Source organism: Patiria miniata, unplaced genomic scaffold (assembly GCF_015706575.1).
Source record: "Patiria miniata isolate m_02_andy unplaced genomic scaffold, ASM1570657v1 HiC_scaffold_24, whole genome shotgun sequence".
Classification (NCBI taxonomy): domain Eukaryota; kingdom Metazoa; phylum Echinodermata; class Asteroidea; order Valvatida; family Asterinidae; genus Patiria; species Patiria miniata.
Window position 1 is genome coordinate 4,903,995 of NW_024037063.1, and position 17,234 is coordinate 4,921,228.

The 17,234-nt window shown below is 42.5% G+C and overlaps 5 protein-coding genes across 20 annotated transcripts in view; 2 read left to right on the forward strand and 3 right to left on the reverse strand.

Annotated features, from left to right (window-relative positions):
• Positions 1-4,646, reverse strand: part of LOC119731947 — an 83,124-nt gene extending 78,478 nt beyond the window's left edge. For all 16 annotated transcript variants that reach the window (XM_038205271.1, XM_038205262.1, XM_038205263.1 and 13 more), the window contains exons 1-2: positions 4,105-4,646; positions 111-224 (exon numbers count right to left, since the gene is read on the reverse strand). In XM_038205271.1, the coding sequence (XP_038061199.1) occupies positions 111-201 (91 nt within the window). In that variant the 5' untranslated portion in view covers positions 202-224; positions 4,105-4,646. The remainder of the gene's footprint in view (positions 1-110; positions 225-4,104) is intronic.
• Positions 4,647-5,536: 890 nt separating this feature from the next.
• Positions 5,537-7,864, reverse strand: LOC119731526 (G-protein coupled receptor moody-like). The gene has a single exon (XM_038204698.1). It carries the CDS (start codon positions 7,718-7,720, stop codon positions 6,638-6,640), a length of 1,083 nt encoding a protein of 360 aa, XP_038060626.1. The 5' UTR covers positions 7,721-7,864; the 3' UTR covers positions 5,537-6,637.
• A 1,837-nt stretch (positions 7,865-9,701) lies between these two features.
• LOC119731819 (G-protein coupled receptor moody-like) lies at positions 9,702-10,921 on the reverse strand. Its single transcript, XM_038205091.1, has one exon. It carries the CDS (start codon positions 10,919-10,921, stop codon positions 9,785-9,787), a length of 1,137 nt encoding a protein of 378 aa, XP_038061019.1. The 3' UTR covers positions 9,702-9,784.
• A 16-nt stretch (positions 10,922-10,937) lies between these two features.
• On the forward strand, positions 10,938-12,626 carry LOC119732712 (G-protein coupled receptor moody-like). The gene has a single exon (XM_038206356.1). It carries the CDS (start codon positions 11,358-11,360, stop codon positions 12,411-12,413), a length of 1,056 nt encoding a protein of 351 aa, XP_038062284.1. The 5' UTR covers positions 10,938-11,357; the 3' UTR covers positions 12,414-12,626.
• Positions 12,627-15,437: 2,811 nt separating this feature from the next.
• LOC119732713 (orexin receptor type 2-like) lies at positions 15,438-16,977 on the forward strand. Its single transcript, XM_038206357.1, has one exon. It carries the CDS (start codon positions 15,707-15,709, stop codon positions 16,775-16,777), a length of 1,071 nt encoding a protein of 356 aa, XP_038062285.1. The 5' UTR covers positions 15,438-15,706; the 3' UTR covers positions 16,778-16,977.
• Positions 16,978-17,234: the final 257 nt, after the last annotated feature.

Genomic DNA, 17,234 nt, shown 5'->3' on the forward strand with positions numbered 1-17,234 from the left:
ACTCAACATAAATGCCACCAAATTAAAAACGAAAGATTTTGCTCTGAATTGTTTTTCTTGGAGTAAAAATGTAACAATAATTCTGCCGGATGAGTGAACTGTATTCTTACGATTTGTTTGAGCAGTCACGTGACCGAGAATGGCAAGAAGTGAGGCTGCTAGCAGCCATGTCAACGGGATGCGTAGTCGACTCACTGACATGATGGCGGATTTACACCATCAAACTGCACGGAGAACAAAGGAGAAAATAAATAGGCATAAAAAGAGGGGCAATTACGAAATCATAGCTATTGTTTGATACATAATGCAGCCTAGCGAAATCAAAAAGAAAGTGACTGACAACTTGGACCGGATATTAGCATTGTGTTGCTTGGATGTTTTGTTCTTGTCTGTCGGTTGTTTTATAAAGTGACATTGTGAAAAGTGTAGCTGTGGCTGCTAAAATTGCCATTCTCTTTTCTTATTCACTGTGATGACAAAATAAAAAAAACACCAATCATTACCAGTAGCAACGACCCACAAATTCAACAAGTCCCGGAAATGTGAACTAAGTCTTAGTCATTTAATGTATTCAGGCACTTATGATAACACCGAATTTCCACCGAAACAACTTTTTTTTTCTTACGAAAACAAAATGGCCGATATAGAGGCTCTATATGTCCTTTGGTTGTCAACGGTGAAAACGAAAGGCGCCCAACGGAATGTCATAAAAAAATACCCTCGTAAACATTGACTTCATTGTCATAGAAATTTGTCCCGAAGAATTCTTTTCAGGGACAGGTCTTTTGAAAAATATATTATTTATTGGCTGTCACGGCACTCGGCGCAAGGCCGGAACACAAAAGCCGGCATCGAAAAATGTTTAGACAACGCGTTCTTTTGATAAAAAAAATCAGTATACAGTGAACGATTGTGAGAATTTGTAGATTGTTCATTTTGTTCACTTGTGTTTGCGTAGAAATTTTCTCTATTTTATGAAGCATGTTTCAGCCCCTTTTATTTGTTTTGTTAGTCATGCGCCTTGAAATATTTGCAGTAACTGTTACTCATTGTATCTATTTAGAACACAATTTGAATCACAAAAGGAACAATTTTTTTAAGGTTAAAATTCTAGAAACATCCCAGTTGTGAGATAAGTCAAAACTGTTTTTAAACGGCGCTTTGATAAGTGCATTTCGTTATGTTGATAAGTTACTCAACTTGTCATGAAAAATGAAGTTGAATTCAACACATTCATATACATGAAATCGTTTTAAGACGCACCACTGGTTTTCCTGCCAGATGTGTTTGCAAATTTTCAGCGTTTCCCTAAGGATTGTCGAAACAAATTGAAAAGAAATGATCTCAGGATTTTTGGGAAAACTTTTGACATCAGTAAATAAATACAAAAAGCGCTTTGGATTGTAACAAGCTAAAGTACCGTAGACTGCGTAGCGCACTTCGCCAGGAATGTGAAGCATTTGCTACCGACCAACCCAGATTTTGCTCAGAGCAAAGTTACTGTTCACAACCAGCGAACCGATCACCACACGAATATTATCAACTAAATCCTTTTTGTGAGAACAATAAAACCTTTGACACTTTTGAAATGCTTGACACCCCCCGTACAATTTGCGTGTGCCACCATTAGCACTGTTAAGCTACACTAAACAGCTAAAGGAGTAAAACAGCGCTTTCGCAATATTTTGTTTACTCTAACCACTTCACAAGATCGAAATCACTTTGATTTACAGTAAGAGTCAACGGACAGGTCATTTCGCTGATGTGTTCACAAAAGTTAAAAGGCCTTTCACCTTCATTCCAAAAAGAAAGCAAAATAGTTCCCAATGCCATATAAGTGATGACCGGAGAAAAGCGCCACTGTGTGAATGGCCCATTGATACCAAAATATGCAATTATTTCGCAAAAAAGAAACGCTTTTGTGCGCTTCACCTTTTGCCTTCAAGGGGAGGGTTTTACACGATAAAGAGTATATAGTTTTCTGTTTTGTTGCAGGAGGCAGGGCCAGTAACCTTTTATTAGTCAGGAACTGTGAAAGGCACTAAAAAAAAATGTACAATCACAGGTAAGCCTAGCGGGTAACAAACCCAATTTTGTCGGAGTACTTTATTTTTTAAAGTGTTAACTTTTGTAGCTCACTAAGCAGTGCCTCCCAGATCTGTCGTCATTCTGTAAAAGTTTTATGAACTAAAAAAAATATATATTGCATGAGCTTTCTTTCGTTGAAAAGAACCATTTTTAAGAGTATGCTTGGTAGACGTTGACATATAAAATAGTTGTCACAAGAAATCTTTCATGTGATTTCACCATTATCAACCTTCAATTAAAAACGCCTCTTCCCTTTCATTCATAACTAGAAAGTGCGTCTTCCTGCGTAAGCCCAGTAGCTGATAGTGCGTCTCGAGCTCTCTGCATGCCGTGCGTAAGTCCAGAAGCTGGACTACCTGTCTTACGCACGTCCAGCCGCGGCGGTGCGTAAGACAGGTAACATAGCTTCTGTATTACGCATGTAAAACTATCATGGCTACTGCTGTTCGATGCATACAATTCCTCTGGGGTCCAATGTCATAAGTGGATGATGTTTGTTTTAAAGTTCAGACTAAAGCAGGTACTATAATGTTCGATTTCACTTCATTTTTTTTTTTAGCTAATAGCTACCAAAATCTTTAGTCTAGTTTAGAAATTCTCCTCGAAACAAATACCCTCCATATTAAGTAGCGATTATTTTAGAAACCCAAACTGGCCTTTTAAGTTGAATATAACTCCTGAAAATTCAGATTAGGTTTACATCATTGTAGGATCTTTTGTGCTTAATCCGTCTCGTTGACATCTCCTAATCACGGGGTGCACCACTGATAATCTTACGATAATATCAGCTGTATAATATCACATATCAAGATAAACTATGGTACACCTAAACGTTTTATCATGTTTAGGATTACTGCCAAAGATAACCGTTCCGGTTTAGGTGTGCCTTCTTATATATGCTTCCCAATCATAAAACTCTTTCGTCCAACGCCTGTCTAAGGAATCACTGCTACATAAATCATCCAATGCATCAAGTTACATAATCGCCAATTCAACAGAAAGCACCCCGCTATACCCTACAGCAACTTGTGAAAGTAAGAAGAAGGGGGGAAGAGAAAGTCGACGAACTCAAAAGTTTGTTTATGGCTCAATTGATAATCCGCAAATAAAGGAAGACACGCTAAGTACCTCCGACGAAAGCCAACAGATTGACTTCCTTTTTCTTTTTCAATGAGCCGAGGAATGTTTAACTCCTACAGTCTCCGTTTCTTACGCAAATAATATAACGGGGAACTTTAGTTTTTGTTTTCAGAACCCCACCCCCAACCAAATCCACATTCAGCCTTTCTTGACCCATAGATGTCAACTAAAAAAAAAAGATGGCTAACTTTCCATCGAAAAAAGGAACCTTATTTCTTCGAAAAGCCTTCTGCATGCCATTTCCGTGGCGCTTCGTCTACCACTACATTCTCATGGGTATTTTGTCACATAAACTTGAGGTCAGGGTGCAAGTTATTTATTCAAGAAAAAGTCAGGACATGAAGAATAATAAATATGTAATAAATAATGTTATCTGTTCATGTTTGGACATCTACTATTATCTACGGGAAAATGCAATAGCCTGACGCCACTTTATAATCGTATAAAACTTCAGTGGAAATTAGGGAACTGCATGTCCAACTCTATGTAATCAAACGCCTGATCAATTATTGATACAAACAGTTCAAGGGCTATGTACATGTAGCCCAAGTTGAATTTAAGTAAAAAAATGACCTAAGTTTCGTGTACACTATGCGTGAACAATAATGTATAGTAACTTGGACCATTACATATTTACCTACATGACACATAACTTCTCTTACAATAGTCCTGAAAAGGGGTTGTGCCATGTTAACAAGATTGGAGAGTTTTTTTTCTCAGAATTCAGTTACTGTGTATTTATGGTGTCTCACTCTAGTACAAAATCTTCAAAAATTGCAACTCCCCATCGACTTTGTACACGGACAACAAAGTGGCGTCGGTATACTACATGTACACGGATGAATTGCCACGCAAGCTTCATCGATTTCAACTTACCTAATTGACCTCTCAAGGCACCTGTTAGACATTGACGCCAACTGGACACAGTATCGCATACAACACCCCTCCAAGTAAGAAATACAGCCAAGGGCTTGACTATAAACTTTTAGATGATGATGATGCGTAGACCGTCTCAGTGTTGCTCCACGAAGAGCCGAGACAAAGTCTCAGAAGCCTCTACTAAAATACTTAATCCAAGGAACAGAAATACGCAGAACTGTTTTAAAATCCGTCAGGGGCAAGTCCTGAATGACTCCCGATCTCCGATCATTGTGTAAAATCTCCCCGATGACGCTGAGCCACTTCCTACCCTCTTTCCCGACCGTGGGAATTCACACGTTTCTCCCTATCCAAGGTCGGCAGGCCACGGCGTACCAGACAGTCGGCCAACCCAACTACCACGGTGACAGGTTTTTAGGTAGAACGATATACGGCAGTAGGTCCGGCTCCTTTATAAAATCCACCTACACGAAAACAAGCAAAGCCAAGGGGACAATCTCAATAATACCTTTACCCAACCCCGCTTGACAGGTACAGCGTGCCTTGCCAGTGTCTACCTGCAATAGGCACCAAAACCAGTGGACCATGAATCGAGCCTTTTCATACCTTTAGCCTTACCCTATTGTTCCCTTTTAAATCCCACGTTCCCTTTCACAGCGTCTGTAGTACATAAGGACCGCTCTCTATGGCTCCCTTGTCCATTCATAACAAAGAGCGACTTTGCTCTCAGCCAATAAAATGTAGCGTTTCATGTGCCAGTTTAGCGTTGGCGTAACAAATACTTTCAGTCCTTGCTTGCAAAACTGCAACATGTATATTGCCTTCACAGATTGCACGACACATCAGACTTTTCATGATGCAAATTGAAAAACGCCCTTTCAGATGACCTGTGTATTCACGTTTCGTTTTCACTGTTACATTAAAATGGTTGGTGCAAGAATAGAGCAAGAATGAACGAGTAAAGACCAGCGATCGCGCATGATTTTGTGCCTTCCTAAAAAAAAAAATGTGTTGAATTAGAAATGAATTCGACAATAATGAAATAGCTCCACAACCCTGCTGTACTTCTGTTCATTATTATTCAAATTCACAGAAGGGCTTCCCAAATAGGCTAATAGGTCATATCGTCGAGAACTTTCCTGGCCCTTTGTAAACGCACTGCTTCTGCATTTCGTACCAAGTTGGAGACCAGCGAAAATGGTTCCCGAGCCAAAAACACTGAAAATCCGCTCTTAGAGAATAAACTACCCATGCTACTGATGGCAAAGCCAGTCTCATAACTGTTCTGCCGCTTTTTAACTTCCTGCTATATACTCAAAAGTACTTGGCCTATAGAATCGTTACAAACATTGCACGCTGGAAGCGGAAGAAAACTATGATTTTAAAAAGTAGGTGCCAAAAGTACACAGAAATAACGTACATGAGTAAATCGTGTTTCTTTATCTGTCCTTTTATTTTTCTTACAAATATTCCATCAAATAAATTTACATTATATACATACGTACAAAGTTTAAGGCTATAATTGTCTCTGCGTAAGTCTTTTATCCGTGTGATACTTGTGTATAAGTCTTAGGATACGTGTGTGATTAAGTACAATGCTCTATCTGGCGTCGTAAAATCATATCTGAGTACAGTACCATGGCATACAGATACATTAAATTCTGATTTGATGAAATGATTTCAATATTTCCATATATTAAAAAAAAACAAGGGCACCTCAAAAGTGCTCAAGGTCATGAAGGTCGGGTTCCTTAAGACCTACATGAGAAAAACAAACAGTTTGGTTTGGGAAGAGAGTGCCAGGCACGGGTGTGTTTGAAAATGGACACTAAAACCACATGCAATTTAATACACAAACAGTACGGTGACTGGGGAACCAGACCTTACCCTGGCTTGGTTACCAGGGTTAATGGATTGCATAATCCTCCTTTTTTACATTCAAGGACTTTTTTGCGTGAGAAAAATAGGTTTTGGTTGATGGTCATAAACGATTCAGTTGTAAATTTCCTGGTTACAATACAATAAAATAATCACGCCCGTCTCCAATTTCAAACGGATTAATAAGTATACAAGACTAAAACACTGCAATTATATTTCAAGTCAAAGTCGGAGTGTACAAAACAAATGATACAACTTTGTAATTAATATCTTTCAGAATTATTTTGTCGTACAAAATTTATGCTCACACCCTACAATGATATTGGAATTTGTGGTAAAGAGATGAGGATCTGATTCTAGACGATGTTGTCATTGAATATTCGAGAACAATAATATTCAATCATCCGAGGTAAGATCGATTTTTAAATAGTTTGTTTTATTAAATGTCTGTCATTTTCTTCGAAAGATTTCCCAACATTTACATCACTATCACCCGGAGTCATGACGAAACCACAAAGGCCACAGAAAGTGGGAGGCAAGTCCCTGAAAAGGATAACCCACGGAATCAGCAGGGATAGACTGGAAGGGATTTGAAGTCAGTCACAGAGGTGGTCACTACACCAACCTGACTGTCATTTGAGATAAAGTTCTGTCATTCTGTCTGACACCGTCTCCGTAGCATGGAACGTAACACCGGTCTGAAGTGAGGATGTTTGGTGGCGTAGATGATAGGGTTGATGCATCCACTGACGAATAGTACCATCCCCGCGAAGAGTTGATAGCGGTTGCTGTCGATGACTACCATGACTCCCAGAGGAGTGAAGCAAACCACGAAGGCCAAGACGACCACGAAGAGGTTCTTGGTGATTTCAAGTTGGTCGTTCTTGGTGCGAGTCAACTGACGGGAGCTTACAGCGTGTCGCAAACGGGGTGTCACGGGTGGGGTACCGGGACAACTGTCCTCCAAGTCCATGTCCAATGTCGTGGTAGATGGCATAGCTGTCGAAGCCTGCATCCTCTGTCGAACGCTCTTTCGGTAAGTCTTGAAGTGTCGTCGGATGTGTTGCCAGATCAGGACGTATGACACAACGATCATTACCAACGGAAGTGGGTAGAACACAAAGAAGAGGATTCGGTCGAACATGGCAGCCCTAGGGCGAGCGTCGATGTCAGTACAGGTTCGACTATCTGTATCGAAACCAAGACCGCCGACTGCGGATAATGGAGGTATGATGGTGGCAGACAGAGGGACTAGCCAGGAGCCCAGGATCATCAAAGCAGTCTTCTTGGGTGTGTACAGCCACTGGTAGGTCTCCATAGGCCTGGTAACTAGAATACACCTGTTTAGGGCGATGTTCCCAAGACTATAAAGTCCACTTCCAACTCCCAGGTACACAAGAGCAGCCCACATTGCACACAGGACTTCAGACCGTAACGGGTAGCCTGCTGTGGTGCTCACCATACCAGGTACGCTCCACAGAAAAGCGAACCCGGAGAGACAATCAGACACGCACAGGTTGACCACAAACACGTTGGTAACGTTCTGGAGTTTCTTGGTGCGGGCCACGGCAACCAACACCAGGCTGTTACCGCTGAGTGTCAGGACTATCAGGATAGAGAACCCCACTGCACAGAAGACTAACTCAGGGTAGGTGTATATCGGCTGCAAAGTCGACGGTGACTCCGTGCTCGGTGTTGGAAGCAAGTCCGCCGTGCCATTGTAATTGCCGTCCATTTTGCGCTTTGCTGTTGATAGACGTTTGAACACTGCGTTTGAGTGCCATTAATTCTTGGGAAACAACCGGAAATGAGTCAGTGAGGGCGGTACACTACCGTGCATAAAGAGGGGGCGCTGTTTAATCACTGAACAGGTGTGTTGTGTACACCTGTTAGGTGGTCCGGTGGGTGTACGGTATAGCATGGAGCTATAAAACACAGTTCCATGGGTATAGTAAGGCAGTTTCAGAAAATGGGCACTGATGACCTTGGCTAGGGATATTTACTGTTAAACCAACGATTAATAAAAATGCAAGAACTTGGATAAGCGCCATTAATCGTGTCTTTACATTTGGAGCTCAAACTGAACTTGAAATAATTAAACGATTTGAGTACAAATATGCTGCTGAGCCTGAACTGACCGTACGCCATGCAGTGATGTATGCTTCTCATATAATACCAGGAAACGAAACAACTTAACGGGTCTGTTTCGAACAATCCAAAAGGAGAAATAAATGATCGCCATTTCAGGTTAATCCGGCTCGGTGTGTTTAATATTATACACGTCTCTCACGAAAGTCAGTTAACGGGGAAAATACAACATTTGCAAACATCAAAAAATAAAACTATCAAGTTTTTACGAAATACCTTACTTGGATGTTGGTAAATGACAGTCAAAAGCATCCTGTAAAATTATGGCTCCTGGTGTGAAGTCATTTTCAATTGGTATTTTTGTATACATTTTCAACAGTGGTAGGCCGATCACCGTTGGAAAAACCTAACTATTTTTCAACTTCTGCTTCAAATTTACCATTTTTTCAGTCCAAATTGTGTTTGCTATTGGTAACATGTTCATGAACGGGTGCAGGCCAGCTACACTGGTTCCCTTACCTTACAATTTTTCGGCATACATAAATTGATCCATTTTATCCTTAGTGGAGTCAGGGAACCAGACTACTTGAACATTTTCGTTTTTCTTGGTTTTTCCAGCATTTTCGAACACAAAACTTCAAACATGTCAGTGTAACAATATTCGATCTATTATACTAACCCCTCAAGTAGTTCATTTCTGAAAATTACACCAAAAGCCGATGATGTACATTCCCTTTAAAATGGGACTATTCCGAATGTTAATGAAAACTGTCTTGAACATGATCCTATAACACCACCCCTAGAACGAAACTGAAATCTCACTAGCTTAATTCACAATGCGTATGTATTTAGTTTCTTATATTCAAAAGCAAGATTACATTTATGGGCAATAATAATTCTAGGAAGCCTATGGAATCGAAACAGCGAACGTGTTTGGACAAAACTAATATAACGTGTTCAGAGGATGGCTGCTTTGTTTAAGTATCGATGTACAATGTATATGAGGAAATAAGTGCAGTGAACTAGTGTTCTCACTTTTAGTTTTCAAACATACTTCAGTACAAGCAAATTGCCATGACTAATTTGGTTATAAACGACATGATAAAGCAGATATGTAGACTATAGTCCGTCCTAATTCAAATCACAAGCCAATTATAACCAATCATATCAATTATAAACGTTATATTATAAACTACTCAATTTAAACGTTATATTGTGAAAATATGCTTAGTTAATAGCAATTAAATGATCAAGAAGGGTGTCAGTTCGTGAAAACAAAAATTGACGCGTTTTTGGAGAGTGCGCGCTCACACTGCGCATGCATGCGCGCACTCTCCAAAAACACGTAAATTTTTGTTTTCACGAACTGACACCCGATGCAGTGTCACTTCGTGGTAAAAAAAAAAACCACCAGACTTGACCAATTTCTTGAAAATTCATTAGTAAAATTTGCTTATTTTAGATGATTTCAGCAATTTTAACTTCGTCATGTTAAATTTCATGATACAAACTTCTAATATCGGGGGGAAAAATTTGAATTTTTAAAAAAATTTGTACACATGTGATGCAGAGGGTGTCAGTTCGTGGTGTTGGTGACGAAATGTTCGTGATGAGGAATAAAAAAAGAAATGTGGAGGAAATTTAATCCCGGTTATTTTAGTTATCAGAGTCTCGTTGGAACTTTGCGATATTTGGAGTAGTACCTCTGTCGCTATTCTGGTGAGGATCTGCATCGCACCATGGCTCTTAAGACTGGAGAAAAGTGTGGATGCTTGGCGGCGTAGATGAGAGGATTGATGCAGCCACTCAGGAAAAGGATGAGGGCGCTGTACAGCTGGTAACGTTGGCTCTTGGTAACCACCATGATGGCGAGAGGGGTGAAGCAAACGACGAAGGCCAAGACGACCACGAAGAGGTTCTTGGTGATTGCCAGTTGGTCGTGCTTGCTGCTAGTCAGCTGACGGGAACTCCCGGTGCGTCGAAGCGATGCCTGCTGGTTGCGGGTGCGCCTCGAGGTGCTGTCGTCTATCTCAAGCATGGAGATGGACGAAGGAGCGGTCTGCACGACTGTGGAAGACTGCAAACGCTCGCTCATTTGTTGCCGGCGCTTCCTGAAATGTTTTTTGACATATCGCCAGATCAGGACGTAGGAGACGAAGATCACAGCAAAAGGAAGCGGATAGAAGAATGCAAACTGAATCTTATCGTAGGTAGCACCTTTAGGGTGGGTGTCAATGTCAGAACAAGTTCGACTTTCAGGATCGAAACCGAGATCGCCGATACCAGATAATGGAGGTATGATGGCGGCACACAAAGGGACGAGCCAGGAGCCCAAGACCATCAAGGCAATCTTCTTGGGTGTGTATAGCCACTGGTAGGTCTCCACAGACCTGGTGATTAGGATGCACCTGTTCAGGGCGATGTTTGCAAGGGTGTTTAGGCTACAAGATACCGCCATTAAAACGAAAACAGCCGATATGATACAGGGAACATCAGTATGCAGCGGGTAGCCTGGTGTGGTACTCACCATACCCGGTACGCTCCACAGGAAAGCGAACCCAGAGAGACAATCAGACACGCTCAGGTTGACCACGAACACGTTGGTAACGTTCTGGAGTTTCTTGGTACGGGCCACGGCAACCAACACCAGGCTGTTACCAATGAGTGTCCCAGCGACCAGGATGAAGAAACCCACGGCACAGAAGACCAGCTCTGGGTAGGTGTATATAGACTCAGCTGTCGAAGGAAGAGACGAGTTCGTTGGAAATGACGTTGTCCTGGCAGCTGATGAATTGACAACATCGGTCGAAGTGGCAACGGTGACATCGACATTCTTATAGGCCTCCATCGTGCTGCTTTAATTCGAGAAGAGCCTGTTCTCCAATCTTTTATAGCAATATCCATCCTGCAAACATCCGTTTCGATTCCATTTTTGATCACGCTCCAGGAAATAAGAAGTTGCTTGAGGTAATTCATTAGCCGGCCGGATTATTTCACTTTCAACTTCTTATAAAAATCCCCACGACCTTTTGTCCAGTTCAAATTGAAACTTGTAGGGAAAAATGAGGTGAGTCTCTACCTGGAGATTAATTTTCACATGGAAATTGCTCTCAGTATCTTTGGCCAAGATATAAGTTGAAGATGAAACTGATATATCGTCATTTCTTGGTCTTCAGTTAACGACCCTTTGTTAGTAAAAGAGCCGAAAATCGTATAAATAGGCTGCGGAAACTGCGCAGCACTGCCATAATACAACAGGTTACCACGAGAGCAGGCGACCCAACATGGAGCTTCCAACTAACACATCGGTTAGTTATCTCAACGGTACCTTGTACACACATCCCGAGTTGATCTTCTTTTCCGTTGGCTTCTCTATCTTGATAGTCCTGGCAATCATAGGTAACAGCCTGGTGCTGGTTGCCGTGGCCCGTACCAAGAAACTCCAGAACGTCACCAACGTGTTCGTGGTCAACCTGAGCTTGACTGATTGTCTGTCTAGTTTTGGTTTTCTCTGGAGCGTGCCGGGTATGGCGAGTACCACACCGGGCTACCTGTTGGAGTCCGATGTTCCGTGCGTTGCGGCGGCCGGTCTTGTGTTTACAGCTGAAGGATGCAGTGTGTACACCCTTGCAAACATCGCCCTGAACCGATGCATCCTGATCACCAGGTCTAAGGAGACCTACCAGTGGCTGTACACACCCAAGAAGATTGCCCTGATGGTCTTGGTGTCCTGGCTCATTCCCTTCTGTGGCATCGTGGTGCCGCCGCTTTCCGGAGTCGGAGATCTCGGTTTCGACCCAGAAAGCCGCACCTGCAGTGACGTGGACACCCACCCAAGAGCAGCTGTCTACGACAAGGTTCAGTTTGCGGTCCTGTATCCTGCCCCACTCCTCGTGATCATCGTGTCCTACATCCTGATCTGGCGACACGTCAAACGACACTTCAGGAATCGCCGTAATAACACCAGTAATTTGCAGTCACTGAAACCCTTGAAATCCGATTCTACTCCAAAGCCAGATGCTTCTCATACCAACGTCAGTAGCTCCCAGAAACCCGGTGAGGCGTCTCCAAGACATAGCGGGAGCTCACACCATCTGAGCCGCATGAGGAACGAGCAGTTTGCAATCACCAAGAACCTCTTCGTGGTCGTCTTTGCCTTCGTCGTTTGCTTCACTCCCATCTTCACCATGGTCGTCACAAAGAGCAACCGTTATCACCTGTACGGCGCATTGTTCCTTTTCGCTAGCGGCTGCATCAACCCTATCATCTATGCCGCCAAGCATCCTCATTTCAGACCTGTCTTGCGATCCATGGTCCGATGCAGATGTTCCAGAGAGTGAGGAGGCCGGGGATAAGCGGCCACTTCACGTCTATCACGACGATGTTGTTAATAAACTCTGTGCACCAACCATAAACCCTTTTCATAGTGCTTGTAATTGTGGCTTATTGCCCCATGATGTAAGTTGTATCATTTTGTACTTTATTACATTCAGTGAAAGCTTTCAGTTTGTATAGCAAAAAACAAAAATTATGCCGAGAGGGGTCGAGGTATATACAATAGGGGTGAGATAGGGGAAATGAAAAAAATCCACGAGATAATCGGCACCGGTTTGAGGGTCGCCGAGTTACCCAAAGCAACGTAGGGTCTGTGATTATGTTGGTATTTTCCCAAAGGCAACCCTCAAATACCCATATGTAAACTTTTACAGGTAAAGACACATTTGCGGTAAAACCTCATGAATTCAAGATTTCAAAATAGATTCTTTAAAAATACTGAATTGGGAAAAAAATCCTAATAAAACAATCCTGAAATCAGGAAGAAAATCCTGACAAATCTCGACCGTATCGGATACGACGCAAGAGCTTTGACATTGTCAGTTCAGATCAATTTAAACATTAACAAAAAAGAAGACCTGTTCGTCGTCTTTATTCGCCAATAAGAACTCCCCAAATTTAATTTTGGAAACACAATGTGCCACAGATATCCTAAACAAATGACTCTGATGTATATAATATTAAAACATAATGTAAACCAGTCATCGTTTATACTTAAATTAAGCATGTTCAATCCAAAATAACATTTCACTAATACATTAAAATACGAGTTATACAGTTAAAATGAATGTATACATTTATTAAAGATTCAGCACTGTTTTAACTAACCAGCACAGAGCTTTATGTTTATTAAATTATTTTTGTGTGCATACAATGCTGAACGTGTTAGTAATTTTGACACATAAGAAATACATGTGCGTACAGTGTATAAAATTAATTCCTTTTTTGTACTTGTATATACGCATCTTTGCAAACAAATGTAAGCGATAGTTGTGTACTTAAAGAAAAGTAATGTAATGAAATCGTAGTCAAGAATTATATTGGTGTGGCGATCTAAAAAACAACAACTTGTTTCTCGTCCCCGCCCGCTTTCTTTTTGGAGGCCGCCTGGATTTTTTAATTTTTTTTTTTTTTTTTTAAAATGCAGTAAAAAAACACCGAAAAGTTCACAAATTCATCAGAAAATAAATACCAATATCAATACAACTCTAAATGACACTGTAAATATGTTCAGTTCTATTGTCCAACTTGTCTTTCATTTTAAAAGTGTCTTTGAACAGTGGAAACACCAACGGTTGCAGGAATTTTTTTAAATGGCGGCCATCTTGAAAAAAATAAAAAGTAAAAGATAAAAAGCCCCTCTTCCTCCTTTTTTTTTTTTTTATCAATAACCCTGACGAGAAACATGTTTTTTTTTATTCGGCCTATCAAGTGTCTAACTATTAGCTTTCAATTGAAATTTAACACCTGCCTCTGCAGTTCATTTCCTCGACTTTGTTTCTTCATAAGATGAACGTCATTGAAACTAAATGAGCTGTTATTTTTTTAAAGTGAAAGTAGGTTTAAGGGGCTATACTCAATTAACATAACAAAGGTAACGTTTACAATAAAGACTTGATACACTCTGCCAATCTTCCTTGTTACCTATTCATAACAGCAAACATTGTTTGGTATTAAGCAGTGCTGGAGTGGAGTCCTCAAATCCGAGTACAGAGTACACCAAGTACTTTAGGGGCCGAGTCCAAGGACACTGGTGACGAGTCTGAGTCCAAATCACCGAGTACGAGTACATTCAAGGCCGAGTACTGGGCCGAGTCCGAGTATAGGCGCGGATCCAGAGGGGGTTTTTGGGGGTCAACCCCCAGCTCTGTCCCCCCCCCCAAAAAAAATTATCATACAAATTCAAAAAAAATAAGTCGAACCCCCCCCCCCCCCCCGACACCCCCCAAAAAATTATACTGGTATAATGTCCGCGTGTTCAAAATATGGTACATCATTCTGTAATCTAGTGTTAATAATCGTCGAATTTGAACAGCGCCCCCTATTGAAATATGGTACCCCCCCCCCCCCCGTTTTTGATTGTACGGAGGCCAAGTGTCCGGCGAAAAAAACCTGTGTACATTTTCAGTTTTTTTGCTGACGAACCCCCCTCCCCTCCCCCCCCCCCCTGCGAAAATTCCTGGATCCGCCCCTGGAGTACCTAAGTCCAAGTCCGAGTGCAATACAAAACAGTTTTAAAATACCGAAACGGCCTCACTGGTAACTGTCATGCGGCGAGCGAGCATAGGAAGCATGGGTTTGGCTGGCTCCCGATTCACTAATCCTTAGTGCTACGACTTCAAATGTCAGTTGCATTGGGCCTTTGGGGAGGCGAAAACTAGCAAAAACATCCCTTGTACCCAGCGCACGGGATATGGCGGTATTACCATAACACACTGCAACCGCGCCACCGCGCTAGCGTTGCGTTCCAGGTTGAGCTATGGAATCGATTAAAAAAAATGTACTCGATTTATGTTGTCGAGTACTGGAGTCGAGCACCGAGTACCGAACCATCGTGTCCGTTCAAAGTACAAAGAGTACACAGAATCGAGTACGGGCCAAGTCCAAATAATGTTCGAGTATGTACCGATAGTCGAGTACGGGCCGATCACTTGCGGGTACCGTAGTTGTACTCGAGTACGAGTACAAGTACTCCAACACTGGTATAAAGGTGATCCATCAAGCCCCGCCCATGCTGTTCTGACCAATCACAACCGTGATTAATGTCTCACATGGCGCGTTTATACGGTGCAGGGCTGGCTAGAGTCGAGTTCGCGTTCGGAAAGGTAACTGTGACATCGGCCGGGGTGGCAATAGTTACATTTTTATGGACCTCTATCGTGCTGCTTAAATTAGATTAATGAGGCAGGGCTGTTTACCAATCGTTAACATTAATGGCAACATTCTGCCGCTACAGATATTGATCAGTCCGTTGATTCACTTTCTATTCTTGTATATATTCCCACAGCTTTTACATCTTAAACCGAAAGTTGAGGGGAACTTGAGTGACATCAATCTGTACTGAAGTTTTTCTGAAGATAAACATTCGCAAGAAAATTGCTCCTGCAGTACATCAAAAGTGACATATAGCTTGACGGAGGGATCTTTGGTCGCATAACAATGAAAGTGATATCATATCGTCGTTTCTTTGTCTTGTCATGACTCTTCATTAGTAAAAGATTAAACCTTATAAATAGGCTGCAGAAATTGGGCGGCCTGCCAAAATACATCAGGACATCACAAGAGTAAGCGGTCTAACATGGAGTTTCCAATTAATACAACGGTTAGTTATCTCAACGGGACCACGTACACGTATCCCGAGTTTATCTTCTTTTCCGTTGGGTTCTCTATCTTGATAGTCCTGGCAATCATTGGTAACAGCCTGGTGTTGGTTGCCGTGGCCCGTACCAAGAAACTCCAGAACGTCACCAACGTGTTCGTGGTCAACCTGAGCGTGACTGATTGCCTGTCCAGTTTTGGTTTTCTCTGGAGCGTGCCCGGTATGGCAAGCACCACACCGGGCTACCCGTTGAAGTCCGATGGTCTGTGCGTTGCGGCGGCCGGTCTTGTGTATATATCTGTAGGATGCAGCGTGTACACCCTTGTAAACATCGCCCTTAACCGGTGCATCCTGATCACCAGGCCTAAGGAGACCTACCAGTGGCTGTACACACCCAAGAAGATTGCCCTGATGGTCTTGGTGTCCTGGTTCGTTCCCTTCTGTGCCATCGTGGTGCCGCCGCTTTGCGGAGTCGGAGATCTCGGTTTCGATCCAGAAAGCCGCACCTGCAGTGACGTGTACACCCATCCGGGAGCAGCTGCCTTCGACAAGGTTCAGTTTGCGGTCCTGTATCCTGCGCCACTCCTTGTGATCATCGTCTCTTACATCCTGATCTGGCGACATGTCAAACAGCACTTCGCAAACCGCCGTAATACCACCATCAATTTGCAGTCAACAATGCAACCCTTGGAATCCGGGTCTACTCCAAAGCCAGACGCTACGGATACCAACGTTAGCAGCTCCCAGAAACCTCGCGAGACGTCTCCAAGACATTGCGGGAGTTCACATCATCTGAGCCGCATGAGGAACGATCATCTGGCAATCACCAAGAATCTCTTCGTGGTAGTCGTGGCCTTCTTGGTTTGTTACTCTCCACTTTGCTTCATGATAGTCACAAAGAGCAGTCATCGTTATCACCTGTACGGCGCGTTGTTCCTATTCGCGAGCGGCTGCGTCAATCCCTTCATTTATGCCGCTAAGCATCCGCATTTCAGGCCGGTGTTGCGATCCATGGTCCGATGCAGATGCTCCACAGAGGCAGGAGGATAAGCAGCCATTTCATATCTATCATGACGGAGTTGTTACAAGGGAGGGTCCAGAACTCAATTTTTGAGGGGGGGGGGGCTTAAACATGTTTTGGTCCCTCAAAAGGTCGGTCCACAAAATACGGCATTCGGGGTCCGCTTAAGGGCCCTGAATTTTTTTGATTCTAGATGCTCTGTGGTGCGATCTGAAGCAATTTCTGACCATTTTAATCAAATTTGTTTGAGGAAAAGATGTTGGTGTACGCAGTGCCTGCCTTTGTTGCGACGTCACTTGAAAACAAAAATGGGTTCGTTTTTTTGGGGGGGGGGGTGGCCCTCGTTGGCCCCCCATGGATCCTCCTTTGAGTTGTTAACAAACACTTCGGTGCCAGTCATAGACCATATTCATAGTGCTTGTAATTGTGGCTTATTTGCCCTATGATGTAAATTGTATTATTTTGTACTTTATTTTTGTTACATTC

Bases quoted from the DNA above. Each gene is read 5' to 3' on its own strand.
- LOC119731526 (XM_038204698.1), bottom strand. From the start codon at position 7,720: ATGGACGGCAATTACAATGGCACGGCGGACTTGCTTCCAACACCGAGC.
- LOC119731819 (XM_038205091.1), bottom strand. From the start codon at position 10,921: ATGGAGGCCTATAAGAATGTCGATGTCACCGTTGCCACTTCGACCGAT.
- LOC119732712 (XM_038206356.1), top strand. From the start codon at position 11,358: ATGGAGCTTCCAACTAACACATCGGTTAGTTATCTCAACGGTACCTTG.
- LOC119732713 (XM_038206357.1), top strand. From the start codon at position 15,707: ATGGAGTTTCCAATTAATACAACGGTTAGTTATCTCAACGGGACCACG.